Source organism: Tiliqua scincoides, chromosome 5, assembly GCF_035046505.1.
Source record: "Tiliqua scincoides isolate rTilSci1 chromosome 5, rTilSci1.hap2, whole genome shotgun sequence".
NCBI lineage: Eukaryota > Metazoa > Chordata > Lepidosauria > Squamata > Scincidae > Tiliqua > Tiliqua scincoides.
The window spans coordinates 127,406,712-127,431,335 of NC_089825.1; the positions used below are offsets into that span (position 1 = coordinate 127,406,712).

At 49.8% G+C, this 24,624-nt stretch overlaps 1 protein-coding gene and 2 pseudogenes across 1 annotated transcript in view; 2 read left to right on the plus strand and 1 right to left on the minus strand.

The window, feature by feature from the left end:
- Nucleotides 1-2,257: 2,257 nt before the first annotated feature.
- The window catches only part of TGM1 (transglutaminase 1), a 43,308-nt gene continuing 20,941 nt past the window's right edge, over nucleotides 2,258-24,624 (plus strand). The window contains exons 1-3 of the mRNA XM_066629055.1: nucleotides 2,258-2,349; nucleotides 15,652-15,873; nucleotides 16,936-17,127. Of these exons, the coding sequence (XP_066485152.1) occupies nucleotides 15,657-15,873; nucleotides 16,936-17,127 (409 nt within the window). The 5' untranslated portion in view covers nucleotides 2,258-2,349; nucleotides 15,652-15,656. The remainder of the gene's footprint in view (nucleotides 2,350-15,651; nucleotides 15,874-16,935; nucleotides 17,128-24,624) is intronic.
- Nucleotides 17,785-17,904, plus strand: LOC136654677 (5S ribosomal RNA; annotated as a pseudogene).
- On the minus strand, nucleotides 20,028-20,144 carry LOC136655110 (5S ribosomal RNA; annotated as a pseudogene).

The following is a 24,624-nucleotide window of genomic DNA, read 5'->3' on the forward strand; positions in this document are numbered from 1 at the left end:
CTCTGCCCCCCTCCGGCTACGCCCCCGCCCCAGCCGCACGCAGGCAAGGGCCGCCCCGGCCCAGAGCGCCCCCAGCGCAGCGCCACACCTGCGTCCCCCACGACCCTGCAGTGGGTCTCCCCCGCCTCGCACAGAGGCGCGTGCGCTCACGTAGTGGGAACGTGTGAATGTGTTCCTGGGAAACAAAGCCTGCTCCGCCAAGCACGCGTGGCACACTCATGTGCCCCCCATCGTGCCACCTGAAGGCTCCCTCGCAAGGCCGGCCTCGCTGGCTGCCTGCGGGGCCCCGGGAGGATCGTAGAGACAGAAATCCGGGACTTCATACCTCTGGCAGAATGGAAAGCACTCCAAATGCGTGCTGGGAAAGTGCTTGCGAGTCTTACAGCCCAATCCTAGCCACACCTTCCTGGGAGTAAGCCCCATTGACTCGAATGGGACTTACTTCTGAGTAGACGTGCACAGGCTGGGGCTGTTCCTGTTTGACTCGCAAGTCCAGGAACCGCAGAATCCTCCAACAGCACACGTGACACCCAGATCCAGAGACCGGTCTTGGTAACTTTTTTTCCAGAGAAATAAATGTGACGCGGTTCTATCATCACTTACCCTATGACGTCATTCAAGCACAGTTAAAAAAATTATTGTTATTTATTATTGTTATTTTATTGATTTATATCCCGCCTTTTTGCCCTATGGGCACACAAGGCGGCCTACAACAATTTTAAAAATACAAAATTAACAATTAAAAACAATAGTTGAAACAGTTTTCAATAATTAAAACAAACAAACCTAAAAACAAAAAATTTAAACTCTTAACAGGATAAACAAACACCACTGACGTCTGGAGAAGTCAGAAGAGAAGTGAAATTGTGGCTGTTCTCTCTGAGACCTGCAGTGGAGGGCCAAGTGCCCTTGCAATGCATCGCTGCGTGTATTTGTCAAGGCTGGATCTATCCCAGCGCAGGGGCCCTTGAACATGGGCCCAGTCGGCAGCCATTGGTCCCATGAAGCGGTCCCCGGTTCAGCGCCAGTCGCAGCTGGCTACCCTAAGCAGGCGCTCCATCACTGAGCAGCAGGTGCCAGGACAGGGCCCTGCCGCCTGCGGCTTCCCAGAAGCACCTGCTTTGCTGCTGTGGGAAGAAGCAGGACACTGGGCTAGAAGCTCTCCAGTCTGCTCTTCTGTGGTCCTCCAGCCATGCTGGCTAAGTGGAACCTCCATGTACAGGAGCAGTCTACTCTGAATGGCAATTTCGGGGTGGGGGGTGAACTCCAGGAAAGGCCCCTTGGCTTAGCTCAGTGATTTTCAGCCTTTTCTGTCTCATGCCAACTGATAAGGTACTCAAATGGTCAAGGCACACCATAGGTTTTTTGGACATTGACAAGGCACAGCATGCTGTTGGCTTGCACCCCTCAATGGCCCTCCCCCAAACTCCCATGGCATACCTGTAGACCATCCATGGCACACCAGTGTGCCACAGCACCATGGTTGACTTAGCTTCTGGTTACATAAGAACAGCTGAACTGGATCAGGCCATAGGCACATCTAGTCCAGCTTCCTGAATCTCACAGCAGCCCACCAAATGCCCCAGGGAGCACACCAGATAACAAGAGACCTCATCCTGGTGCCCTCCCTTGCATCTGACATTCTGATACATAGCCCATTTCTAAAATCAGGAGGTTGTGCATACACAGCATGGCTTGTACCCCATAATGGATTTTTCCTCCAGAAACTTGTCCAAACCCCTTTTAAAGGCGTCTAGGCCAGACGCCAGCACCGCATCCTGTGGCAAGGAGTTCCACAGACCAGCCACACGCTGAGTAAAGAAATATTTTCTTTTGCCTGTCCTAACTCTCCCAACACTCAGTGGCTGTCTACTGCTGGAAGCTGTATGTGCTGTGGGGGGTTCAGGCAGACTTCTGACGGGCTCTCACCTGCCCTGGCAACCCAGGTGTTCTGCTTCTGCAAAGTGCCTGGTGCTGTGGTACCATCGCAATCACTGCGGTTATTACCAATCAGGGTTGTGATGGCTCCAGAGACCTCTCTCTGTCTTTGGCCGTGCAGAAGTTGCCCAACTGGGACTGAGGTCCTGGGTGAAGCCTCCTGGCTCCTGCCCCTTCGCAGCAGGATCAGCCAGTTCACGCCAGGGCTGCCCCCTTGAGTCACCCCCCCTGCTCATCGCAGGAGGAGGGCCCTTCCCTTGGCAAGTGGTGCAAGAGTTTCCTCTCTCCCGGATGCCTCTCATATTTCGGTCCCAGCCCAGCCCGCTCCACCCCACACTAAGAGGCGCTCACCTCGCCGCGGCTCCGGCACAGCGGCCAAGAGGCGCACAGCTGCTGCCGCCGACCTGTCAGGTGAGTCGCGGGGCCGGAGGGGGGCCACGGGGGGCTCCGGGACCCGCTGAGCGTGTGGCAGGGGCACCCGAGGATCGGAGGGGCTGCGGGCGCAGGGCGAATGCGGGGGGGGCAACGGGAAGGGGAGCGCAGCAGCCTGGCAGCGGTGTGACTCTCGGAGAAGCTGGGGAGGCGTCTGAAGGGGGAGACGCGTGTCGCGCCAAAGGGCTTCCCAGAGAAGGGGACTGGCAGACTTTCCTGGGAGGAAGCCCCATTGACTCGAATGAGACTTACTTCTGAGTAGACGTGCACAGGATGGGGCTGTTAGGCTGCACTCCTATGCACACTTGCCTGGGAGTAAGTACCATAGAACACTTTGGATGGGAGGTGGAAGGGCCCCAGTGAATCAGTGGTGGGGACTTGGGGGTAGGAAGGGGACTTCACCGTCCTGGATGGAGACCTCTTCTGCCTGCCTCAGAACTTGGGGGCGGGGGCTGTTGGAGAAGGGGAAATGCTGGGGGGAGCTGGGGGTGGGGAGGGCAGCTGTGGGAAGCGGAAAGGGGGGCAAGAGACTGTGGCTGGGGAGGAGGGGAAAGGGGATCGGACCTTTGGGGCGATTTGGGCGTGAGAAGGGCCGCTCTGGGGTCAGGGAAGCTGGGAGTTTGGGGGGAGAGAATCGGGGTTCAGGGGCTCCTGCTGTTCCCCGGGACTTGGAGAGCAGGTGGCTGGCTGGGCGGAGAGGAGGAGAGGCCACCTTCGGCGCGGGAGGACAGCCAGGCTTCATTTAGGGGGGGAGATGGGGGTCCACCCTGGTGGCGGGGGGAAGACGCCCCGGCTGCGTTCAGAGGGCCGAGATCTGGGGCTGGTGCAGCCGGGCTTGGGGGGGCAAGACGATGGGAGGAGGGTGATGGAGGGCAAGGGGTGCCTCTGAGCGATGGGCACTGTAGTCAGGGGGCAGAGAAGCAGTGGCTGGGGGGCGTTTGGGGGCCCCTGAAGAGGCGCGACAGTAGGGCTTCCGCGTGAAAGAATTCCTCCTGGCCCCGTCCCTGTGATTCAGGCCTTTGGTGAGACGCCTCCTCCTCATAGTTTCACAACAGCCCTGCAAGGCAGGTTCCGCGGAGAAGAAAGCAAATTGGCCAAGTCCTTCCAGGGAACTCCGTGTCTGAGCAAGGACTTTAAAATGCCATTCACCTCTGGGGCGTGGCGTGGAAATGATGGGGTGTGAGCTCTTGGGAACTAAGGGATCACTGTGAATATTGGGGGGGGGGGACAGATTTGGAAGAGAAGGCAACGAGGGGCCTTCAGTGTGATCAGAGACAAGGAGGCTGGTCCAGAGATTTGGGCCAAGGACTTGGGGGGGTTCACAGCAAAGAGAAATCTAGCAACACAGGAGTGGAAAATGAGATGGGCAAACTTAAGGATGTTGTGTCTAGCAGAGAATTAGAGTGGTGAGTGGTGTTGGCTTTAGGGAGATGGTCAGTCTTGGGGGAGGGGGAATGGTGCAACCCTGGCCTTCCGGAGAAGCCGTGTGTGGCTTTCAGGGCAACATCCAACTTTGCACATGCTCAAGAACATGCTTTTCTTTCTGGCTGCTTCCTGTGTTCCAGACCTGAAATGAAAAACAGGCTGTAGGAGAGGGTGGTTGCCTTGACCGAGATGAAGTTCTGGAGCTCTTCTACATGGTTCCAAAAGCTGTGACCTGGAACAAAAGTGGGGCACTGCTTGGATTCCGCCTTCTCCTTGGTCATGGCAGAAGGGAACAGGGTTGGTTTCTCCATTTTGCCTGGCAGGGCTTCTGCACCTTTAACAGCTGTACGACAACAGCAGTTCAACAGGTGCAGCTGGGTGCCAGGATGCAGGTCTCTTGTTATCTGGTGTGCTCCCTGGGGCATTTGGTGGGCCGCTGTGAGATACAGGAAGCTGGACTAGATGGGCCTGTGGCCTGATCCAGTGGGGCTGTTCTTATGTTCTTAACTACAATTCCCAGGAAGCCTTGCAGGTCTCTTGTTATCTGGTGTGCTCCCTGGGGCATTTGGTGGGCCGCTGTGAGATACAGGAAGCTGGACGAGATGGGCCTGTGGCCTGATCCAGTGGGGCTCTTCTTATGTTCTTATGTTTCCCAAGTGTGGAGAAGGCTTCTCCTGTTGGATTTTTGCTAAAAGGCTCAGGTGGAGGCCTGAGAAAAGTGTGTTGTGGAATGGGGATCCAGGTGGAGGCAGCCGGAGAACCAGGACTCCTGGGTTCCTGCCCTCCTGTTTTGCTCTGAGGCTTGCTTTGTTGCTCTTGCTTCATTATCACTAATGGCTCAACCAGAAACTCAGTTTCATCTGCACCAGCAAGACTAACCGGCACGGCTTACCGCTCTTCCCTTGCCCTGCCACATGCATGCGCCTGGGCATTACCTGTGCGGAGTCAGTCCCCATTGGGTACCTGGCATGTGCATGGGTGGGGCACACAGGGTGATGAGTAACTTTTTCCTGGGCAGGGATATTCCCAAGAATCCTGCACAAGCCTTCAACTCCACACCTTGGCTCATTCTTGCCTTCCCAGCCCTTCTTCCTTCCTTCTGTCCTTCCATCCATCCGTCCGTCCGTCTGTCCACCCACCCATGCAGGCTTTCAGCTGAGGAATCTGCTCTCTGTCCATCTTCATCTTCTTGCTACTAGCCATCACAAAAATCTGCAAATAGCAGAACCTTTATTTCAAATAATTTCTCAATATTCTAGACAGATGACACTTAAAACTATAGCTGAACCGGGGAAGTGTAAAACATATTTCAGTTTAAATTTGATTTTGCTGTAAAAACATGTATTGTGTTCAAATACACTTTGCATGGATATGTCAAGGGAATTGGTAATGGAAAATTCATCTACCACCTTCAGCCTGCAAATAGAAAATCTGTTCTCCCATGGAATCCGAAGGAATCTTCCCTGTAAACTCAGAAGAATCCACTGTGGAATCTGAGGGCCTTCAAACAATTTATCAGGGAATGACCCCTTAAGACTGTTAAAGGGGTTAAAAGAAAAAAATCATTGATATATCTCAGGGGATATGTTGATCATGTATTATCATCATCACCATCATTAATTATATAATTAATTATTATTATTATAATTAATAATTACTTATAATATATCTCAACAGTATTGATATATTGCTTTTCAACAAGTTCACACACAGGTTTACAGAGAAAAACCAAATAACTAATGGCATATATATGAAAATGCTGTTTCCAACAAAATTAACAAAGTGGCTTACATAGCAAAATTAATGAAAAAGTGGTTTAGAAGTTAAAACCACCTAAACAGGCTCAACCTTGAAACTGCCCAAAGCACTAAAGAAGGCAGAGCCTCTGGGCATGTATAGAGTGCATTCCTCTTCCTGCCAAGTAAACCAAGCCAGCAGTACCGTCCCCCCAACACTTCTGAGGTTAGTGGGAGGATTCCCAGGCCAGAGGGGGCTAGTTCCAGCCAGCATCTCTTTCTACAAATAGAATTGAGCCTTTCTTGCATCTATATCCCTGGACCCATTTTTCGGCTGTACGTTTGCTCTTGCTTGCCTCTGGGGCTATCAAGGGAAAGGGGTGTAGATCAGTTGTAGGAAATCTGTGCTCCAGGCCAGGACCTCTGAGAGGAATTTTACCAGGGGGTACAAAGTTTCTTTTGGACGCCTTCCAAAGAGGGAGGAGATGAAACAGAGTGATGGGGTGGGCAGAATGGGGGCAAAACAGGCAGGAGGAAAATGGCAACAGCCAGAATAATCTTTGGAGCCCAGGTCTGCCAGTCTTCCCAATGCAGAGCTCAGGTCTACCTGCCTGCCCAGCGCTGGCAGCTAGATACTGTAATACTGAAAACCAAACGTACTCCTAAGTCTCTCTAAAATCTTTCAAATATAGAAAATCATTGCAGGAGACTAGTATCATTGTATTTAGGCTCACACTAGAATGGAAAGCCCTGTGTGGACCAAAATGTACTTCTGCAGCAGCTGCAGTCCCCCAGCCCTGTTGCTGAGCTCCACAGCACTCCTCCATGGTAAGCAGATCCACAAGCCAAAGAGCTACTGTAACAGGTCAGCTTCCTCCCAGATGTGACACTGTTAAGGAATGTATGCATTCCTGGGCCTGGTGTGTTTGGCTTGTGGCAGGAGCTGTTGCCATTTGCCCACGGTAATCCCCCCCAGCATCCCACATGGGTGAGATTGGAAAATGGAAGATCCCAGGAAATTTCCAGGCCTCCTCCTTTGGCTCCTGGCCCCCCTTTCTGACCCTGGGCCCAGGTACAAATTACCCCCTTTACCCCCCCCCCCCTCCTAGGCCCTGCTCCAGGCACTTGGTCCCAGAATTGTATCTCAACATTGGCAGTTGGAGAGTTGCAGGATTAGGGAGAAAACTTCTGAGACCCCCTGGAAAGTTGATGCCCATCAGCTAAGCCAGCAGGAGGCTATGTGGGGCCAAGCCTCTGACTCTGTAAAGCAGCTCTGTAGGGGTTCTGTACAGGGCTTGCTCTGAGCCAGGATTCAGGCTGTGACCATACAGAGCAGGGCTGAAGGAGAGGGTGCTTTCAGGCACTTGCAGAATTCTCTGTCACTGCCATGAAGTAACCAGAATGTTTCAACTCCCAACATCAGGGATGGGAAAGAGGGCTTCCAGAGCAGGTGCAATTTATGGACAAGGTTGACACTGGTCCTGAGCATGGCCTGGACATCATGCTCTGTCTCATGGTGGCAGTCTCCAATCATTTGGTTTTGGGGTGCAAATCCTCCTCATACATATATCAGCCCTGACTGTCATGGGGGGGTTAGCATGTTTGACAGTGGGTTGTGTAAAAGAAAAGCATAGGGCTGGATGCTATGCTATGGTATCTTAGGGGATTGTCTCCTGGTAGTGGGGAGTGTAGCGGAGTGGCCCCTACTGACTCCCAGCCTCTCTTGAGAGACCTCTCCCCTGCGTTCCATATCCTCCCATATTTGCAGGGTTACTTCTTTAGATTGCTTTCCTCCCCTATCCTGGGGGCTCAGGGTGGGTTACAATCACTCAGAGTCACCCAATGAAATGGGCAGATAATAGGTTCAGAACGAACTAGAGAAAGTCCTCCTTCATGCAACGTGTAAAGAGTTTACAAAATCTACTGCCCCCTATGCATTTGGATACAATTATTACACAAATGCATGGAGGATACATCTGTCAGTGCTACTACTATTTATGCTCAGTAGAGCCTCCAGATTCAGATGTAATCTACCTCTGCATCTCAGTTGTTGGAAAGCACCAGCAGCCTTCAGCCTCTTCTTTTTGAGCTTCCTGTAGGCATCTGGCTATAGACTGTTAGATCCAGAATGCTGGACCACATGGACTTTGGGTCAGATCCAGCCAAGCTCTTCTGATGTTCTTATAGCACAGCAAGGCTACTGTGGAAAAGGTGGGATAGAAATTGCATGCATAGATAAAATAAGAAAAAGGAGTTCTCATTTTATTTCCCCCAGCTAGCCCTATGGGTACAGGTGTTTGAAATTGGTGTTATTTAACTTACTCAAAAGTAAGCCCATTGTGTTCAGTATGACTTAGGCTGTAGTCCTGTCTTATTCACTAGAAACAAACATCTCTGCTGATGGGACATGCCTAACTGAAGACCTCAGCCAAACACAGAACCCCCCCAGCACAGGATAGTCAGGGGGAGAAAATTCTCAAAAACCCAAAAAGCAAATGAAATGACAGATAGCACCAGGACACCTTAAGTACCAATGAACCAATTGTAGCAGGAGCTCCTGTAGGTAATAGCTTTCATAAGGCAACTCTTGCCTCTGGAAGCGGATGCCACAATCAGCTTGTTAACCCATTTCTGCCCAGCCCACAGGTGTAGACATTTGGTCCCTGTTGCACATATACAACCTTAGGCAGAAATGGCTTTTAACCTGAAAGTCATTGCAAGGCTCATGGATGTTTTTCTAAAAACCCACATGGCAGTAGCCACAATGTGCCACAAGCTGAGCCAGTGAAACACCCGTGTCCAGCGCTCCACATGCAGTGGGGCAATCCGTAGAAGCATGTGTCCACACTGCTACTATGCACTCCACAGCCATGGGCACGTGCACTAAAAGAGTGACATGCCCAAGGCCTGCCATTTGGCTGGGTTTGCTACACCCCAGTGGAAAGAAGGCAGGTTGGGACTTACTGGCAGACTGCTGGGTGACTCCCAGGAGATTGGCAAAGACCTCTTAACAAACTCGGGCCTTTTGTTCCTTTCTAAATGAGGGTGTTACTGCATTCCTGTTCCACAGTAACTCAGAAGAGGGTTTGTACTTATATCTTATTTATGAGCTTATTAACAGATTTCTAAACCTCCTGTATTTACAATGTCCTGTCTACCACCACCTTAAAAGTCAAGGGTTAAGGATAGAATTGAAAAACTCACTGCCCAATCCTACCCACACTTTCCTGGGAGTAAGCCTCATTGAACAAAAAGGGCTTACTTCTGAGTAGACCTGGTTAGGATTGTGCCCTTAATTGTCCTGTTCAAAGATGTGGCCAGTGGTTTAAAACACACCTCAGCAAATGCAAAAAGGCATCATGGGCCACTCTGTAAGTAAAAGAGTTTCTCAAGGAGCCTCTCCAAAAACAAAAATCTATGCATGCTCCTTGGGGACAGGAACAGCCCAAGAAAAGAGAGCAGAAAATAGAGACGATCCCTGATAAATGGGGATAGCTGGAGCATATATAGGAGAAGGTCTCTTAAGGAAGCCCTCCTCCCACAAGAACCTGCCCAGCATCTGTAGGGGTAATTGTTGGGTGCTGCTGTCCGGGTGCCCCACCTGGGAAGATAAGGCTGGTGAGTACCAGAATAAGGGCCTCTTCAGTGGCTGCTGCCCACTGGTGAAACTCCATCCCCTCCCTAGGCTTGTCTCTAAAGGCTACTTTGGGCCTCTTCAGCCTAGAAAAGAGGTGCCTGAGGGGGGACATGATTGAGACATACAAAATTATGCATGGGAAGGATAGAATGGATAGAGAGATGCTCTTTACACTCTCACACAACACCAGAACATCCACTAAAATTGAGTGTTGGGAGGGTTAGGACAGACAAAAGGAAATGTTTCTTTACTCAGCGTGTGGTTGGTCTATGGAACTCCTTGCCACAGGATGTGGTGATGGCATCTGGCCTGGACGCCTTTAAAAGGGGATTTGACAAGTTTCTGGAGGAAACATTCATTATGGGGTGCAAGCCATGATGTATATGTGCAACCTCCTGATTTTAGAAATGGGCTATGACAGAATGCCAGATGCAAGGGAGGGCACCAGGATGAGGTCTCTTGTTATCTGGTGTGCTCCCTGGGGCATTTGGTGGGCCGCTGTGAGATACAGGAAGCTGGACTAGATGGGCCTATGGCCTGATCCAGTGGGGCTGTTCTTATGTTCCTTTCTGGTTGCTCATTTAGTGGTTACTCACCTTGTTTCTTGAATGGTGGTAAATAATTCTTGCCTGTTGCTGGTTCAGCTGGTTTTCTGTCAGTTGTCTGGTTCTGACTACTTGTAGGTGATTAATGTGGTTGGGTTTTGCTGCTGTTTCTGTTGGTTGATTCAGCGTTTAAGTGTGTTTGTAATGGATCTGAAACAGTTGCCTTGAAGGCCCATGTTTAGTGGTGGGGCAGGGTAGGCATGTTTTAAAATAAACAGAAATGCATATGGGGGGGGGACTGTTCATTTTCTTTATGGTATTAGCCTTATAGTGCTTGACAAAGAGTGAGAGGGCAGGTCCCTGGCCCCAAGGGGCTTGCAGTGTAGAAAATAGGCAAGGGGAAGAGGAGAGGGCAATAGTGTAGTAAGGGAGTGGGTGTGGTAAGTACTGCAGGTGCCGCAATGCGCCACGCAAGCTGCCCCGCCCACTTGCCATCAGAGCCATTCTGGGCAGTGATAGCAATGCACAGGGGCTTGGCACCTGTGCATTGGTTCTGCTGCCCTGAATGGCTGTGATGTTGAATGGGAGGGGTTGCTGCTTACATGGCGCATTGCGGCACCTGTAGTATTTATTGCTACACTACTGGAGAAGGGTAAACATGTGACTTCCCTTTTGCACTGCTTGCCTACCTGGGCTTAACATAGCTGGGGATGGCAGCTACAGGTTGAGTATACCTTATCCAGACTGCTTGGGACAGGAAAGTGTCTGGATTTTGGATTTGCCTGAATTTTGGAATAATTGCATAAATACAGTGAGAAATGCTTGTTTTTGCCCTTTTCACTGTTACGCTTAAGGGTGTCTGTCTGCTGGCCTCTGATATTTTTCAACAATGTCTGCAAAGGTACGTGCTGCAGAGAAGAGAATAACATTGCAGCCTGTACCGGCACTGTATGTGGAGGTGAGCACAAGACCTTCTAGTGTTCACACTATAAAAAGTTTTCTAAGAAGTATTGGTGGAAAAAATCTGGATTTAGATGTCTAGATAAGGGGTAATCTACCTGTTTAGGATGAAGGTCTCCTTGGAGGTGGCTTGAGAGATTTGAAGGAAGAGAGAAGGTGGCAGTATGGAGGTATTTTGGGAGAAGTTTTCCTCCCCCCCCCCCCCCAATTTTTATACAGTGAATCCCATGTCTTGCTTTTGAATCATGTGAAGGAGAGATACATGTGAAACCTGTGAGAACTGGCATGATCACATGAGCAAGTGTGGCTTCCCAAATGAAAGGGCACAGCCCCTGTTCTGAAAGAGCTCCAGCTGCCAACTGAGTTGCTTCCAGTTACTCAGTACACAATAAGAAGCACCCTCTGCATTAATGCGTTCCAACCCTGAGCATAGGGTAACAAAAATGCATATGCAAAATATGTTTCTCTGAGCATATGCAAGGTGTATTTCCTTTCCCACTGAGTTTCTGTCCCAGAACCTGTTTTTCAGTGCTGGGGCTGTCTTGACATACAGGAAAGGGTGAGCTGTCATAAACTGTTTGATGTGATGATCACATTTAACACTGCTAGCCTTCTGGCTAGTGACCTGAATGGATATTTTACTACATAGAAAACCAAACAATGCAATGGTTTTCCATGCAAGAACCAAAGGATATTTGGTTCTTGGATATGGAAAACCATTGCATTGTATGGAGGGAAAAGCAACAGTGGCCCACATGAGAGAGAAAATTCATTGTTGACACTAATGAAGGATTTTCAGATTTTTCACTGTTGCAATGGTGAAAACCACAAAACACCCTGCATTTATTTATCACATTTCCCTCATTGGCTTTTGCTTCTGTCAGTTGCCCATCATGTTCTCACTTTCCTGCAGTGTGCTGATGTCTAAGATAATGTGACATTGGCTTAAAACCACAATGCCTAGAATGGCTCTGAAGGGAAGGAGGAGGGGGCCCTTGCACTCAATGGTGAGGCTCCCTGCCTGTGTTAGTGCTTTGTACCCCTTCTAGCTATGCCACTACAGAGACAAGCTTATCTGAATTGATGGTGTGTTGTATGGAATTGGGGAGCAAGATAGGTAGGATGCCACCTTTAAATGCTTAATCAAAGTAAGACTCCCTGCAAATAGAAATCTAGCCCTTCAGGGAGAATGGTTCTGGCACAGTCATTACCAATGGTGCTAGCTTTTTTGGTTTGCTTTGGGATTTTATCTGGCCATCTAGTCCAGTCTCCTGCTTTCCACAGTGTGTTGGCAACCTTCAGTCTCGAAAGACTCTGGTATCGCGCTCTGAATGGTGGTTCTGGAACAGCGTCTAGTGTGGCTGAAAAGGCCGATTCGGGAGTGACAATCCCTTCCACACTGGGAGCAAGTGCAGTCTGTCCCTGGTCTGTCTCCCTGGCTATGGGCCTTCCTTCTTTGCCTCTTTGTCTCAGACTGTTGGCCAAGTGTCTCTTCAAACTGGGAAAGGCCATGCTGCACAGCCTGCCTCCAAGCAGGCCGCTCAGAGGCCAGGGTTTCCCACTTGTTGAGGTCCACTCTTAAGGCCTTCAGATCCCTCTTGCAGATGTCTTTGTATCGCAGCTGTGGTCTACCTGTAGGGCGCTTTCCTTGCATGAGTCCTCCAGATATCTCCAAGAAGCTCGCATGAAGGCAATAGGTCTGTCTTGCCTGTTTTTGCTCCCCAATAAGTGGTATTTCTGCCTCAGAAGATGGAGGCTCCACAAACCAATCATAACTAATAGCCATTGATACATGCATTTGTGACCCTTGATCCATCTAACCCAGTACTGTCTGCCCAGCCCCAGCTGGTTGTGACTGACAGGGGCATTTTGCCAGCCCTAATAGCCCAGATTCTTGCAGCTGGAGTTGGAAGGACTCAGTCTGGGACCTTTGGCACACAGAGAGAGTGTTTGCTCCACTCCTAAACTGCATTTGAACTTGTCTTGGGCAAATACTTCAGCACACTTCAAGTTGGAGAAAAATTCAGAAACAGGAATGTATGCAAAGAGGCTCCAAGAGACAAGTTCAGCCATGCCACAGTTCTTTACCTTAGCCTGCCTGTTTGCAATGCTTCTATCTTCAGTTTGAACTCACCGTCCACAGCTGGCCCAGAGTTAACTAGAGGAGTGAAGGGCAGAGAGGAGTTAAGATGTGGGGCATCCCCTTGTTCTTGACCTTTGCACTTCCACTTGCAAAAGTGGCCCAACACAGCTCTGAGTCAAGAGTCTGACCACAAAAGCGAAAGAGGGCAAGTAGAGGAAGCTTGCAATCCCAGGGACCGGAAAACAGAAGCAGCTGGAAGAAGCCAGCGCTGGTTGGGAGGCTCTGCTCCCTACTAGGAATAGGGTCTGGTGATTGAGCTCAAGCCATATATGAACATAAGAACAGCCCCACTGGATCAGGCCATAGGCCCATCTAGTCCAGCTTCCTGGATCTCACAGCGGCCCACCAAATGCCCCAGGGAGCACACCGGATAACAAGAGACCTCATCCTGGTGCCCTCCCTTGCATCTGGCATAGCCCATTTCTAAAATCAGGAGGTTGCGCATACACATCTTGGCTTGTAACCCGTAATTGATTTTTCCCCCAGAAACTTGTCCAATCCCCTTTTAAAGACGTCCAGACCAGACGCCGTCACCACATCCTGTGGCAAGGAGTTCCACAGACCGACCACACGCTGACTAAAGAAATATTTCCTTTTGTCTGTCCTAACCCGCCCAACACTCAATTTTAGTGGATGCCCCCTGGTTCTGGACAAATATGGCTATTTGTCCTAAAAGAGTTTCACAAACAAGGGTGGATTATAAAGTGACTTGGGCAGGATGTTTGTTGGATCATGTTGATGGAACAAGGAGATCAAGGGCTGGGATTCCAGGATTCCCTGGGAGGGGCCAAAGTGTGTGTGTGTGTGTGTGTCTTGCAGATTGGACTTTCAGAAATTAGGGATACTTTGGAGCTGTTGTGTTTGGCAGTGTGGTAGAGTGGTTAGTAGTGTTGGACTAGAATGGGGGGAGGATACTGGGTTCAAAACTCCAGTAGGTTGTGGTGCTCCTGGATGATCTTGGACCAGCTGCTTTCTTTCTGAGCCAACCTCACAGGTTTGTGAGGGGAGAATGGTGTGATAAATAAGGAGAAGTCCTAGAGAACAGTGACAGGAAGTGAAGACAATACAGGAGATCTAATAGTGCAATCCTGTCCATGCCTACTAGGAGTTCTGCTGAGTTCAGTGGGATGTACTGCCAGGTAGGGGCATATAGGATTGCAGTCAGATGCCTTTAGAACAAGGGGACATACCCTCTTAAATAATAAGGTTCTCCTGATTAGTCTAGAAATGGGAAAACAATCCTGGATTCTTGAGACTGGGAAACTGATCTTTGAGGAAGCAGGGCAGCTGGTGAAATCTTTGGAATCTGGTACCTGGGCATTTGATGTTGTTATTATTATTATTATTTTATTAATTTGTACCCCGCCTTTTTGCCCAACGGGCACACAAGGCGGCTTACATCATTTAAAAAAAATACAACATTAAAAACAATTAACAGCAATTTACATAATTAAAAAAATCTAAAAACAAACAATGTTTAAGAAATGTTGATTTCTTAAACTCAAAATTGTGGTGCCTAGGAAGTGGGAAGTAGCTCAAAATGTGGGAAGATGGGAACACCCTCCTTGAGAACTTGTGGTGGGGAAGAGAAGAAAATAGGCTTGGATTGGAGATTGTTGTTCAAGTGGAGGAGGCTGGTAGCCTATAGGGTTGTAATCCTTTATTTCTGGCACATATCACTGCAGTCGTATCAGAGGACTTGCAGGCAGAAGCTCAACTTGTAATGCTTTCCCCTGCACAGAGATGCAGTTATGGGGAGGCATGACCTGTTGAGTTCCTGCCTGTTTTGCCACTGTTACAGGGCAGGGTGAACCTCTGGTGAGTTAAAAAAATCTTAGTGTTTGTTCAAAGCCAGGACTTCTGGGTTGTTTAGGAGGGAAGTGAGACTCTGTGGTTCTGAGCAGAGGGGACTGGGAGGGTGGACGGGCAGATCTGAAAGAAGCCACGGGACTTTCCTGCCACGGGACTTTCCTTGTTAGAATGGATGCTGCCTTCACTGCTCAGGGACTACAGCAGCCTCTCTTCTAGGGTGAAACCAGAAGCCAGTTGCACACTCCACTGTCTTTTTCTCTTCTTATTGTTTGATTTATATCCCTCCTTTCAATAATATATTCAAAGCAGCTCACAACACAGTCTCTTTAAAAAAAAAAAAAAAGCACTGTTGTTGGCAACCTTCAGTCTCGAAAGACTCTGGTATTGCGCTCTGAAAGGTGGTTCTGGAACAGCGTCTAGTGTGGCTGAAAAGGCCAATCCGGGAGTGACAATCCCTTCCACACTGGGAGCAAGTGCAGTCTGTCCCTGGCCTGTCTCCCTGGCTATGGGCCTTCCTTCTTTGCCTCTTTGCCTCAGACTGTTGGCCAAGTGTCTCTTCAAACTGGGAAAGGCCATGCTGCACAGCCTGCCTCCAAGCGGGCCGCTCAGAGGCCAGGGTTTCCCACCTGTTGAGGTCCACTCCTAAGGCCTTCAGATCCCTCCTGCAGACATGGAGAAAAAAAAGCACACAGTATAGTATAAAAGCCCATGAACAACAATTATACAGAAAAAAAAACTGCATAAAATCAGATGGAGTAAGACAAGAAGCACAATGACTGCAGCCTGAAAATGCTTGCTGAAGATCCAGCTTGCCCATCACATAGTTCTTTGCTCCATTACCAGCCTCCCAGGGTGAGGGTGGAGACTTCTGATGCTGAAATGCAGCTGTTTCTGGGGTAGAGCAAGCAAGACTGCAGAGTTAATCTGCACACTGAAGTTTGCCCCCCACCCAAACGCATTAGTGCACCCCCTATTGTTCAACTGTTGCACTGCATTCATGAGTCTTCTCTTTTTCCCCTGCAGACACCATGCCAGTGGTAGACCCCAGAGGGGACACAGGGCGCTGGGCCAATGCCACTTACCGGGTGCGGCATGCCAGCCAGCCAGAGCCCCCGCCCAGAAGGAAGAAGCGAAGCTGGTTCACCAACTGTTGTAGGTGCTGCTCAGGTCAGGGAGATGATGGAGACTGGGGACCCGCGCCAGGAGAAGTCCCTGGGACTCGCCGTCCAGATCCAGTCGTTCGTGGTGAGTAATGGGGAGCGGAGGAGGGCATCAGCCATCAAGACCACTGTGAAAATAGAGGGAAATGGCAGTTTTCTGTTGAACAATGCAAGGTGGAATGCAGAATTCTCATTATTAATAATATTTATATGCTGCTTTTCAGCCAGAAAGTTCACACAGTGCTTTACATAGCAAAATAAATGGAAAGAGAGTGATCCATCCCAGTGGAGTAGCTGGAGGGGGTACAAAGCATTCCGTTTTGCAGGAAACCTCACCTCAGCATCCAAGCAGCCCCTTGCCTTCCGAACCATTCTGGGCAGGGGGAGCAAACGGCGGTGAATGCCCTGAATGGCTCTGAAGGGGGGGGGCCCCCTTGCATGCTGCAGTGAGGCTCCCTGCAAAACTTAGTGCTTTGCACCCCCTCTGACTATGCCAACTGCTCCATCCCAAAGGCTCATAATCTTTAAAAAAAAAAAAAAATGCAAAAGCTCCAAACAGCTTTTGGGATAGACACTGTGCTGGTCTAGACTGTGCTGGGATAGACACTGTGGTTAGTTGAACCACAGCTCCTGGCTTTGGTGCCCCATCAGAAGCTGTCTTAGTCAGACCCTTGGTCCAGACGCACAGCTACGGGGGAGGGACATGGTGATTCTGTTTCCCAGACTAGCCTCTGCCTTGCTTTGGGTCCTTTCTCTTTCGAAGGAAGGCATTTCCAGCTCCCAAGACTGCTTCTGAGCGGACACTGGAGAGAAGCAGGCTGCCTTGCGCAGAGCCAAGCGATGGTCACTCGGTGCCCTCCACTTTGATTGGCAGCAGCTGGTCTGCTGCCGTTCAATGGAGATGCTGGGGATTGAAACCGGGATGTGTCCCACACACAACCTGCCCTCCATTAAGACTCTAGTTCGATCTCCTCCAGTGTTGTCTGCTACCTGTCAGAGTGGTGGCTCTCTAAGATCTCAGGCAAGGCCTTTCCTGAGATCCTTTGTCTGGTGAATACCCCAGGACCCCATTGTTCACTCAGAGAAGATGCTCTGCCCTTGCGCCTTGGGGCCCTGCCAGCGGGTGACACCTCTCTTGTCCACACAGATGGCATGCTGGTGGTCAGTGGGATTGACTTGATGAGCAGCCGATCCGGAAGCAACCGCCGCTCCCACCACACAAATGAGTACGAATATGAAAAACTCATCATCCGCCGCGGGCAGCCCTTTGACATCAAGCTTCAATGCCGGCAGCCCTACGATCCGGAAGAACACCGCATCTGCCTGGAGTTTCTCATTGGTGAGCAAAAGGGCTTCTTCCTGAAAACAGCCCAGATGTAGTGATGTTCTTAGGACAGGCATCCTGTTCTTGTGAGCAAGCTGCTAAGTCTGGAGACGTGCAGGGCCAAGGAGGTGGACCGGGTTGTGTAATCTCGGGTCCTCCTCAATTGCACAGAAAGCAGAGGGCTAGGTCCAACTTTTAGAGCAAAGGGGGTATGTTAATGGTGGAACCTGGACCTTCCTTGCACCCAAGACATTCCTCCCAGTAGCCTCTTCCTCCCACACCCCCAGGGCTTGTCTCCTGGATGAACCCACTCTGGTATCAGAGCTATGTTTAGGAGAAAAGGCACTGGGAAGGGGGCAGACTGCAGGCATATTTGGGTGGGGGATATAGTGCCACCCACTCATGCACCCTTTTTGCTGTAAGAATCAGTGACTCCCATGCTTGATATGTGATTGAGCCAGTTTAAACAAACGAGTGTGCTGGTGTGTCTAGTTTCACACACAGTTGTGCAGAAGTTCAGAGAGCAACTTCAGAAGAGACTGCAAAATGAAATGAAAATAATTCCTTGCATATTAACTTTAACTGACCTTGAGTGAAGAATTTGGGTGTCCCTGGTGCAAAATATGGGAAGGATAAATTACGTATCCATTAAGTGTGAATTAGTTGGGTTGGGAGTGCAGCAACTGTTACCCTGCATGTGCCTGATCTCATCTGATCTTGGAAGCTAAGCAGGGTCAGGCCTGGTTAGTACTTGGATGGGAGACCACCTGGGAATACCAGGTGCTGTAGGCTTATACCATGATCTCGGAAGCTAAGCAGAGTCAGGCCTCGTTAGTACTTGGATGGGAGACCGCCTGGGAATACTGGGTGGTGCTGTAGGCTTATACCAAGATCTCGGAAGCTAAGCAGGGTCAGGCCTGGTGAGTATTTGGATGGGAGACCACTTGGGAATACCAGGTGCTGTAGGCTTATACCATAGTCTTTCGAGACTGAAGGTTGCCAACCAACCAACTAGTTGGGTAGCATGACTCACCATTGCCGCATAGTCAAGATTCCTTTCCAGGAGTTGTCAACTGTGAGCCAAAACTTGGTAGGCCTTGGCTCTCAAACTTGTTTTCAGTGCCCCAAGTGATAGTGCCCTGACAATGTCAAGGAGCACAAGAGTGCTATTGAACCTATACAGAGTGCCTTTCCCTTCTGCCCAATCCTTGCACACTTGAGATGAGAGCCAAGATCTGGGGGCACTGAGGCCTAAACGTGTTTGAGGTACTAATTCTCACTTTGAAAATTAAGCATCACTCTTGCCCCGTTCCCAGCCAGAGTAGCTCCTTTTCTTTCTGGTGGGGCTCCTTTGCCTTGGACAACTGTATCCTAAGCAGAAATCTACCTGGTGAAGCTTTTTCCTGCACTTCATCCCCATGTTGGGGAAGCCATCTGTTGAGTATCCACCTGTCATGCAACCAGAAAAGGCAAGGAGCAGTGCCAGAACAAATAGCTGGCAACCCCACCCTTCCAACAGTAGATCTTGCCAGAGTTGCTTAGCTGAGAATCTTATGCAGAGGAAGTGTTTTCAGCTTACTGGTGAAACTGGTATGTGCCTTGGACTCTTATCAGCCTCTCACTCCACTGAAGTGGGTGAGAAAGCGTTCCTGAGATGTGTTGCTAAATGCGTTCGTGGAGAAGAGTTAGGAAATAGGGCAGGGCCCAGACAGCCAGTTCTTTTGGCTGCCAGCCCCATGACTAAGCATTCGCATCTCCCCCCACCTTCTGTTCTCCCTTCCCCAGAACTCTAGGGCACAATCCCACCCTTTGATTAGCCTTCAGAGCTGGCCAGCTCAGTGTTTTCTCAGATGCGTGCCTGGATAGCAACCGACTCTGCAGTGGGAGGCCAAAATGTTCTCCCTCTGAGAGCCACCCAGAATCCCAGTATGCTATTCCCCCCACCCCGTGTCTGTGTGGTATTTTGGAAGTGGGGGCAAGTTATCTAAAAGGACACTGCAGACCTTTGAAATAAATAAATAAATTCTCGGAGCCTGGAGCACGTTCCCTACAAGGGAAAGCAAAAGTGTTTGGGGCTTGTCCATTTTAGCAATGGGATGGCTAAGGGGATGATAGAACAGAAATCTGCATGCTGGAAAAATAAGTTTTTCCTCAATGCTAGAACATGGAGTTGCTCCATTAAAAGTAGCTTGTTTTTGTCTACCTTGACTTTACTACCATCTCCATTTATGGCCTTCATTGCCACCAGATGCTTCGATGGCTGTGAAAGAGGATCGACCTCCTCCTCCATGAATGGCTATTGGTAGCTACTGTTCATGGTGGTTAAATGGAACTTCCATGTTCAGAGGCAGTCTGTTTCTGCTTCAGATGCCTCTTTAGAAAGCAGGAGCCTGGATTAGATGGGCCCCCTTTGTTCAATCCAGCAGCCAGACTCTTCTGATGTTCTTATCATTCCCCCCCCCCCCCATATAGTTGAGCAGCTAAAACCCCACAGATTAGTACACGGTCTGCTTGAGAGAGCAGAGGTGGCAACTGTTGTAGTTCACGGTGCTGCTGAACAATCTTGGGTGACATCGCACAATGGCCGTCTGGGTCAAGCAGCGTGGGCTGTTCTAATAGGGGGTCATTTGGGGCAGAGCAAAGGCTTGATCTGAACTACCTGAATGATGGTCCTTTCAGGAGCTGTAATCCATAATAGCTAGATTAAGAAATTCTGTTTACAGACCTGATTGGGACTTCACGACTGCCATATTTCAGCCCTGGCCTGTGTTCAGTGCTAGGGCTCTGCCCTGGAATGTATGGAACAAGACTAGATGAAAGGGCCTCTGAGGGGTGCTGAGCGTGTTTCTTTAGCCATTAAGTCATTGCAGAGTGCCCCCGGTTGGCAACCTTCAGTCTCGAAAGACTATGGTATAAGCCTACAGCACCCAGTATTCCTAGGCGGTCTCCCATCCAAGTACTAACCAGGCCTGACCCTGCTTAGCTTCCAAGATCAGACGAGATTGGGCATGTGCAGGGCAACAGTTGCATGAGTGCCCCCACTGCAGCAGGAATTGGGGAGGTCAGAAGATGGAAATTCCAAGCATGAACCTCACCAGTCTACACCTGGGTTTTAAGCACCAAGTTGTCGAAGGCTTTGATCATTAGATCAAATTAGATCACATTAATTCAAGGCCAGAAGATCAAAGCACAACGTCCCACTAGTACCAGATGCAGGGGTTAATCTATGAGGAGTACCAGTGGGCAAAACTCACAGGCTGCAAGCTTCCCGGGAGATCCTGGGTGGTCTCTGAGGGAGAAATAAGGGGTCTCTAGTACTTTGTTCTGAACCATGAAAGGTGGTTCTGGTGTCCTTTCAAATGTTTATATGCAATTGAAGTGCCAAAAAGTAACCAGCAAGCTTTCAGATCCCATAGGATTTTTCATCAGGCTGGATTGAAAGCTAAAGAATGGGGGGAATCATGGGGGCATGTGGTTTCCCCAACTGTCTGAGGTTTCTGTGCACCTTTGGATTAGCCTCTGAAGAGTATGTGCTTTAATAGAAGCACAAAACTGTTACCCTGAACATGCCCAATCTCGTCGGATCTTGGAAGCTAAGCAGGGCCAGGCCTGTTTAATACTTGGATGGGAGACCGCTTGGGAATACTGGGTGCTGTAGGCTTATACCATGATCTCGGAAGCTAAGCAGGGTCAGGCCTGGTTAGTACTTGGATGGGAGACCGCCTGGGAATACCGGGTGCTGTAGGCTTATACCATGATCTCGGAAGCTAAGCAGAGTCAGGCCTGGTTAGTACTTGGATGGGAGACCGCCTGGGAATACCGGGTGCTGTAGGCTTATACCATGATCTCGGAAGCTAAGCAGGGTCAGGCCTGGTTAGTACTTGGATGGGAGACCGCCTGGGAATACCGGGTGCTGTAGGCTTATACCATGATCTCGGAAGCTAAGCAGGGTCAGGCCTGGTTAGTACTTGGATGGGAGACCGCCTGGGAATACCGGGTGCTGTAGGCTTATACCATGATCTCGGAAGCTAAGCAGGGTCAGGCCTGGTTAGTACTTGGATGGGAGACCGCCTGGGAATACCGGGTGCTGTAGGCTTATACCATGATCTCGGAAGCTAAGCAGAGTCAGGCCTGGTTAGTACTTGGATGGGAGACCGCCTGGGAATACCGGGTGCTGTAGGCTTATACCATGATCTCGGAAGCTAAGCAGGGTCAGGCCTGGTTAGTACTTGGATGGGAGACCGCTTGGGAATACTGGGTGCTGTAGGCTTCTACCATAGTCTTTCGAGACTGAAGGTTGCCTACCAAAGTTACTTAGACAAAGAAGCCAAATGTTTCCTTCCCCCTCCCCATATTCTAGAAAACAGTCTAAGCTCCATCTTTTGATTTTATAAATTGCTGGAGAACATGCAACAAAGTCTCCTCCCCACTCTTTTCACTGCCTCCCCACTTATTCTTCTGCTTGCCATCTAGTCTAGTGGTTTTCAACCACTGTGGTGTGGTACAATGGTGTGCCATGAATGGTCTGCAGGGGTGCCACAGGAGTTGGGGCGGGTTGATGTATTGGGATGTGAGTCCCCGGCCAGCAGTGCCGTGTGCCTTGTCAATTGTCCAGAAACTGTTGATGTGCTTTGATAATTTTAGCACCTTCTCAGTGTGCCTTGACAGGAAAAAAGTTGAAAATCTCTGATTTAGTATGATGAAGACTCTTATAGGAGTCAAAAGCTTACTATTTGATACTTCTTGGTTGGTCCTACCTGGGATATAAGCCTATCTGGGACTGTAAAATTTTCATTTTTAAACTAATGGTCAAACTGGGCCATCTATGATTCTGTCTTTATTCCTTTTTACTGGATTGATTAATCTGGAGGATGAGGCTGCAATCCTGTGCTCACTCCCCTGGGAGTAAGTCCTATTGAATTCATTTAGACTTACTTCTGAGTAGACATGCATAGGATTGTGCTGTGAGTCTCCAGCATACTCAACTATCTCCAGCATACTCAAATTAGTAAAACAGATTTGTGCATAGCAGTAAGGAGGGGAAGCCTTCTTTTTAATTATTCTGATTGTATGACAGGTTGCTAAGGTTTAGCTAGGAATGATTAAACTATGTGCTCAAGGCTTAATCTGAGCCACCAGGTAGAAAAGACTCGGCCTAGCCTGCTCCTTGCCTCTAACAGCAGCTTGATCTGCAGGTATCCTAGCAGGAAGAAAAGTATTATCACCTGCTAATGCCTGCAGATCAAAGAATAGAGGGCAGTAAATAAGTGGCAGTGCTGCACCCTGATCACCAAGAGGCAGCTCAGGTTACTTTCAAAAAATGTTGAGCCCTCCGTTCTGAAGTAATAAGGAAAAGGGGGTGCCTTTGAGCATCTGCAGAGTATATTTCTCTTGCCTTAAACATTGCTTGATTAAACAACAAAGCTGCTAGTCCACAGAGCACATGTTCTGAGTGGGACATGAACCCTGGCATCTCTTCTTTGGGATGTAAACACAGACACCAAAGGTGTAACTTGGGGCGCAGCCTGAGAGCTCATGCCCCTCCAAGGGGCCGCATGACTGCCCCCCATACTCCACCCCATCACCCCGTGTTCTCCCCGAGAGCGGGGCACTGCTCGCTTCATGTGCCCCGACTTCTGCGAAGGCTCCCAGTCTCCACAGAAGCCGGAATGGGGTGTGCAAAGCCAGCAACACCCCTCCCTCCGGGGAGAACCCAGAACAGTGACGCCTCAACGTTGTGCGATGTCGCAATGTTGCGTGACATCATGACGTGCTGGGGTGATACGTTACTCCCCCGATGGACTCACCTGGAGCTCCTTAAAGGAAAGGCATCCTATAAATGTGAAAAGGCAAAGAGGGAACCCACCAGGTGTGTGTGGCCTGGGGAACCTTCCAAGTCAAATTCTCCACAGTGTTGACCAAGAAAGGGCTGCCCCCTCGTTTCTTGCAGGGTGAAAATAAGAACCTGGCTGTTGGCTCAGGCCAAGACAGAATTATCTAGTCTCACTTCCACCTTCCCACAGTGACCATCTAGATGCATCTGGGAAACCTACAGGCAGGGCATGAAGGCAACAGCCTCTACCAAAGTGGCTCCCGCAGGCTCTGGTGTTCAGAGGTAGCCTGCTTCTGCATATGGAAGTTTGATTTAGCTTTCATGACCAGTTGCCATTTGATAGACCTCTTCTCCTTCTCAGTGGATTTGTCTAACACCCTCTCCCTGAAAGGCATTTCAGATGGTGGCAGCGGATTCCATAATTTAACTAGGCATGGTGTCACAAATTACTTTCTGCTCTGATTCTCCAGCTGATCAGTTGATTTTGGTGATTTCAAGTTCCAATATTATGAGACTGGGAGTGAAACGGCCTCCTATCCACTTTCTCTGCACCATGCAGAATATGGCCCCCGGTCATGTGTTGTCTTCTCTTGCCAACAAAAATCCCAAATGGCTTTAGCCTTCTTCCCGCATAGGAAAGGCATTCCAGCTGCACGGCCAGCAGAATCCAAGCAGGGCAGATTTTCTCACAGCGCACCTCCAAGCGGAGGCAGAATTCCACCTATTGGATGCACTGCCTCTTGCGCAGGATTCCTGCCAGGAGCAAAGGTGACAAGCCTCCAGCCGGGATGTGGAGGGAGCAGGGTGGGACGCTGATGACATAGCACCCCAAGCGCAAGCCAGCTGGGGCATGCGGTAAAAGAGGGAGCCGAAATGAGCCAATGTGGAGGTGTGGGGCCGCACCCGCCGAAGAACAGGTTTGGTTCCTTCCTGTCCTAACCTGCTCCTTGCAGCGGCTGGGATGGAAACAACACTGAGAGGCTTGGGACACAAATATTCCTCCCAGTTTTCCTTGTGAGAATTCCAAATATTGCCATTAGACGCCTCTGTCTCACCCTCTGATAGGCGGGCGTGCCCATTTTTCAGGTGGTTCTGCAGAGCTGAGGCCGCTCTCTGTCGCACTTTCTGGTGTGTATGCACTGCAGCCTTCCCTTATGGCGCACCATGCCAGCCAGCTCCTATGATTTGTTGGAGGGAATGTTTTTGGCCCTAGGCAAGGTTGCCAACTTCTTGACCAGCTCCTTGGTCAATATTTTGTATTGTATTGGCAACCTCCAGTCTCGAAAGACTATGGCATCGCGCTCTGAAAGGTGGATCTGGCACAGCATCTAGTGTGGATGAAAAGGCCAATTCGGGAGTGACAATCCCTTCCACACCGGGAGCAAGTGCAGTCTGTCCCTGGTCTGTCTCCCTGGCTATGGGCCTTCCTTCTTTGCCTCTTAGCCTCAGACTGTTGGCCAAGTGTCTCTTCAAACTGGGAAAGGCCATGCTGCACAGCCTGCCTCCAAGCAGACCGCTCAGAGGCCAGGGTTTCCCACTTATTCACTCCTAAGGCCTTCAGATCCCTCTTGCAGATGTCCTTGTATCGCAGCTGTGGTCTACCTGTAGGGCGCTTTCCTTGCACGAGTTCTCCATAGAGGAGATCCTTTGGGATCCGGGCATCATCCATTCTCATGACA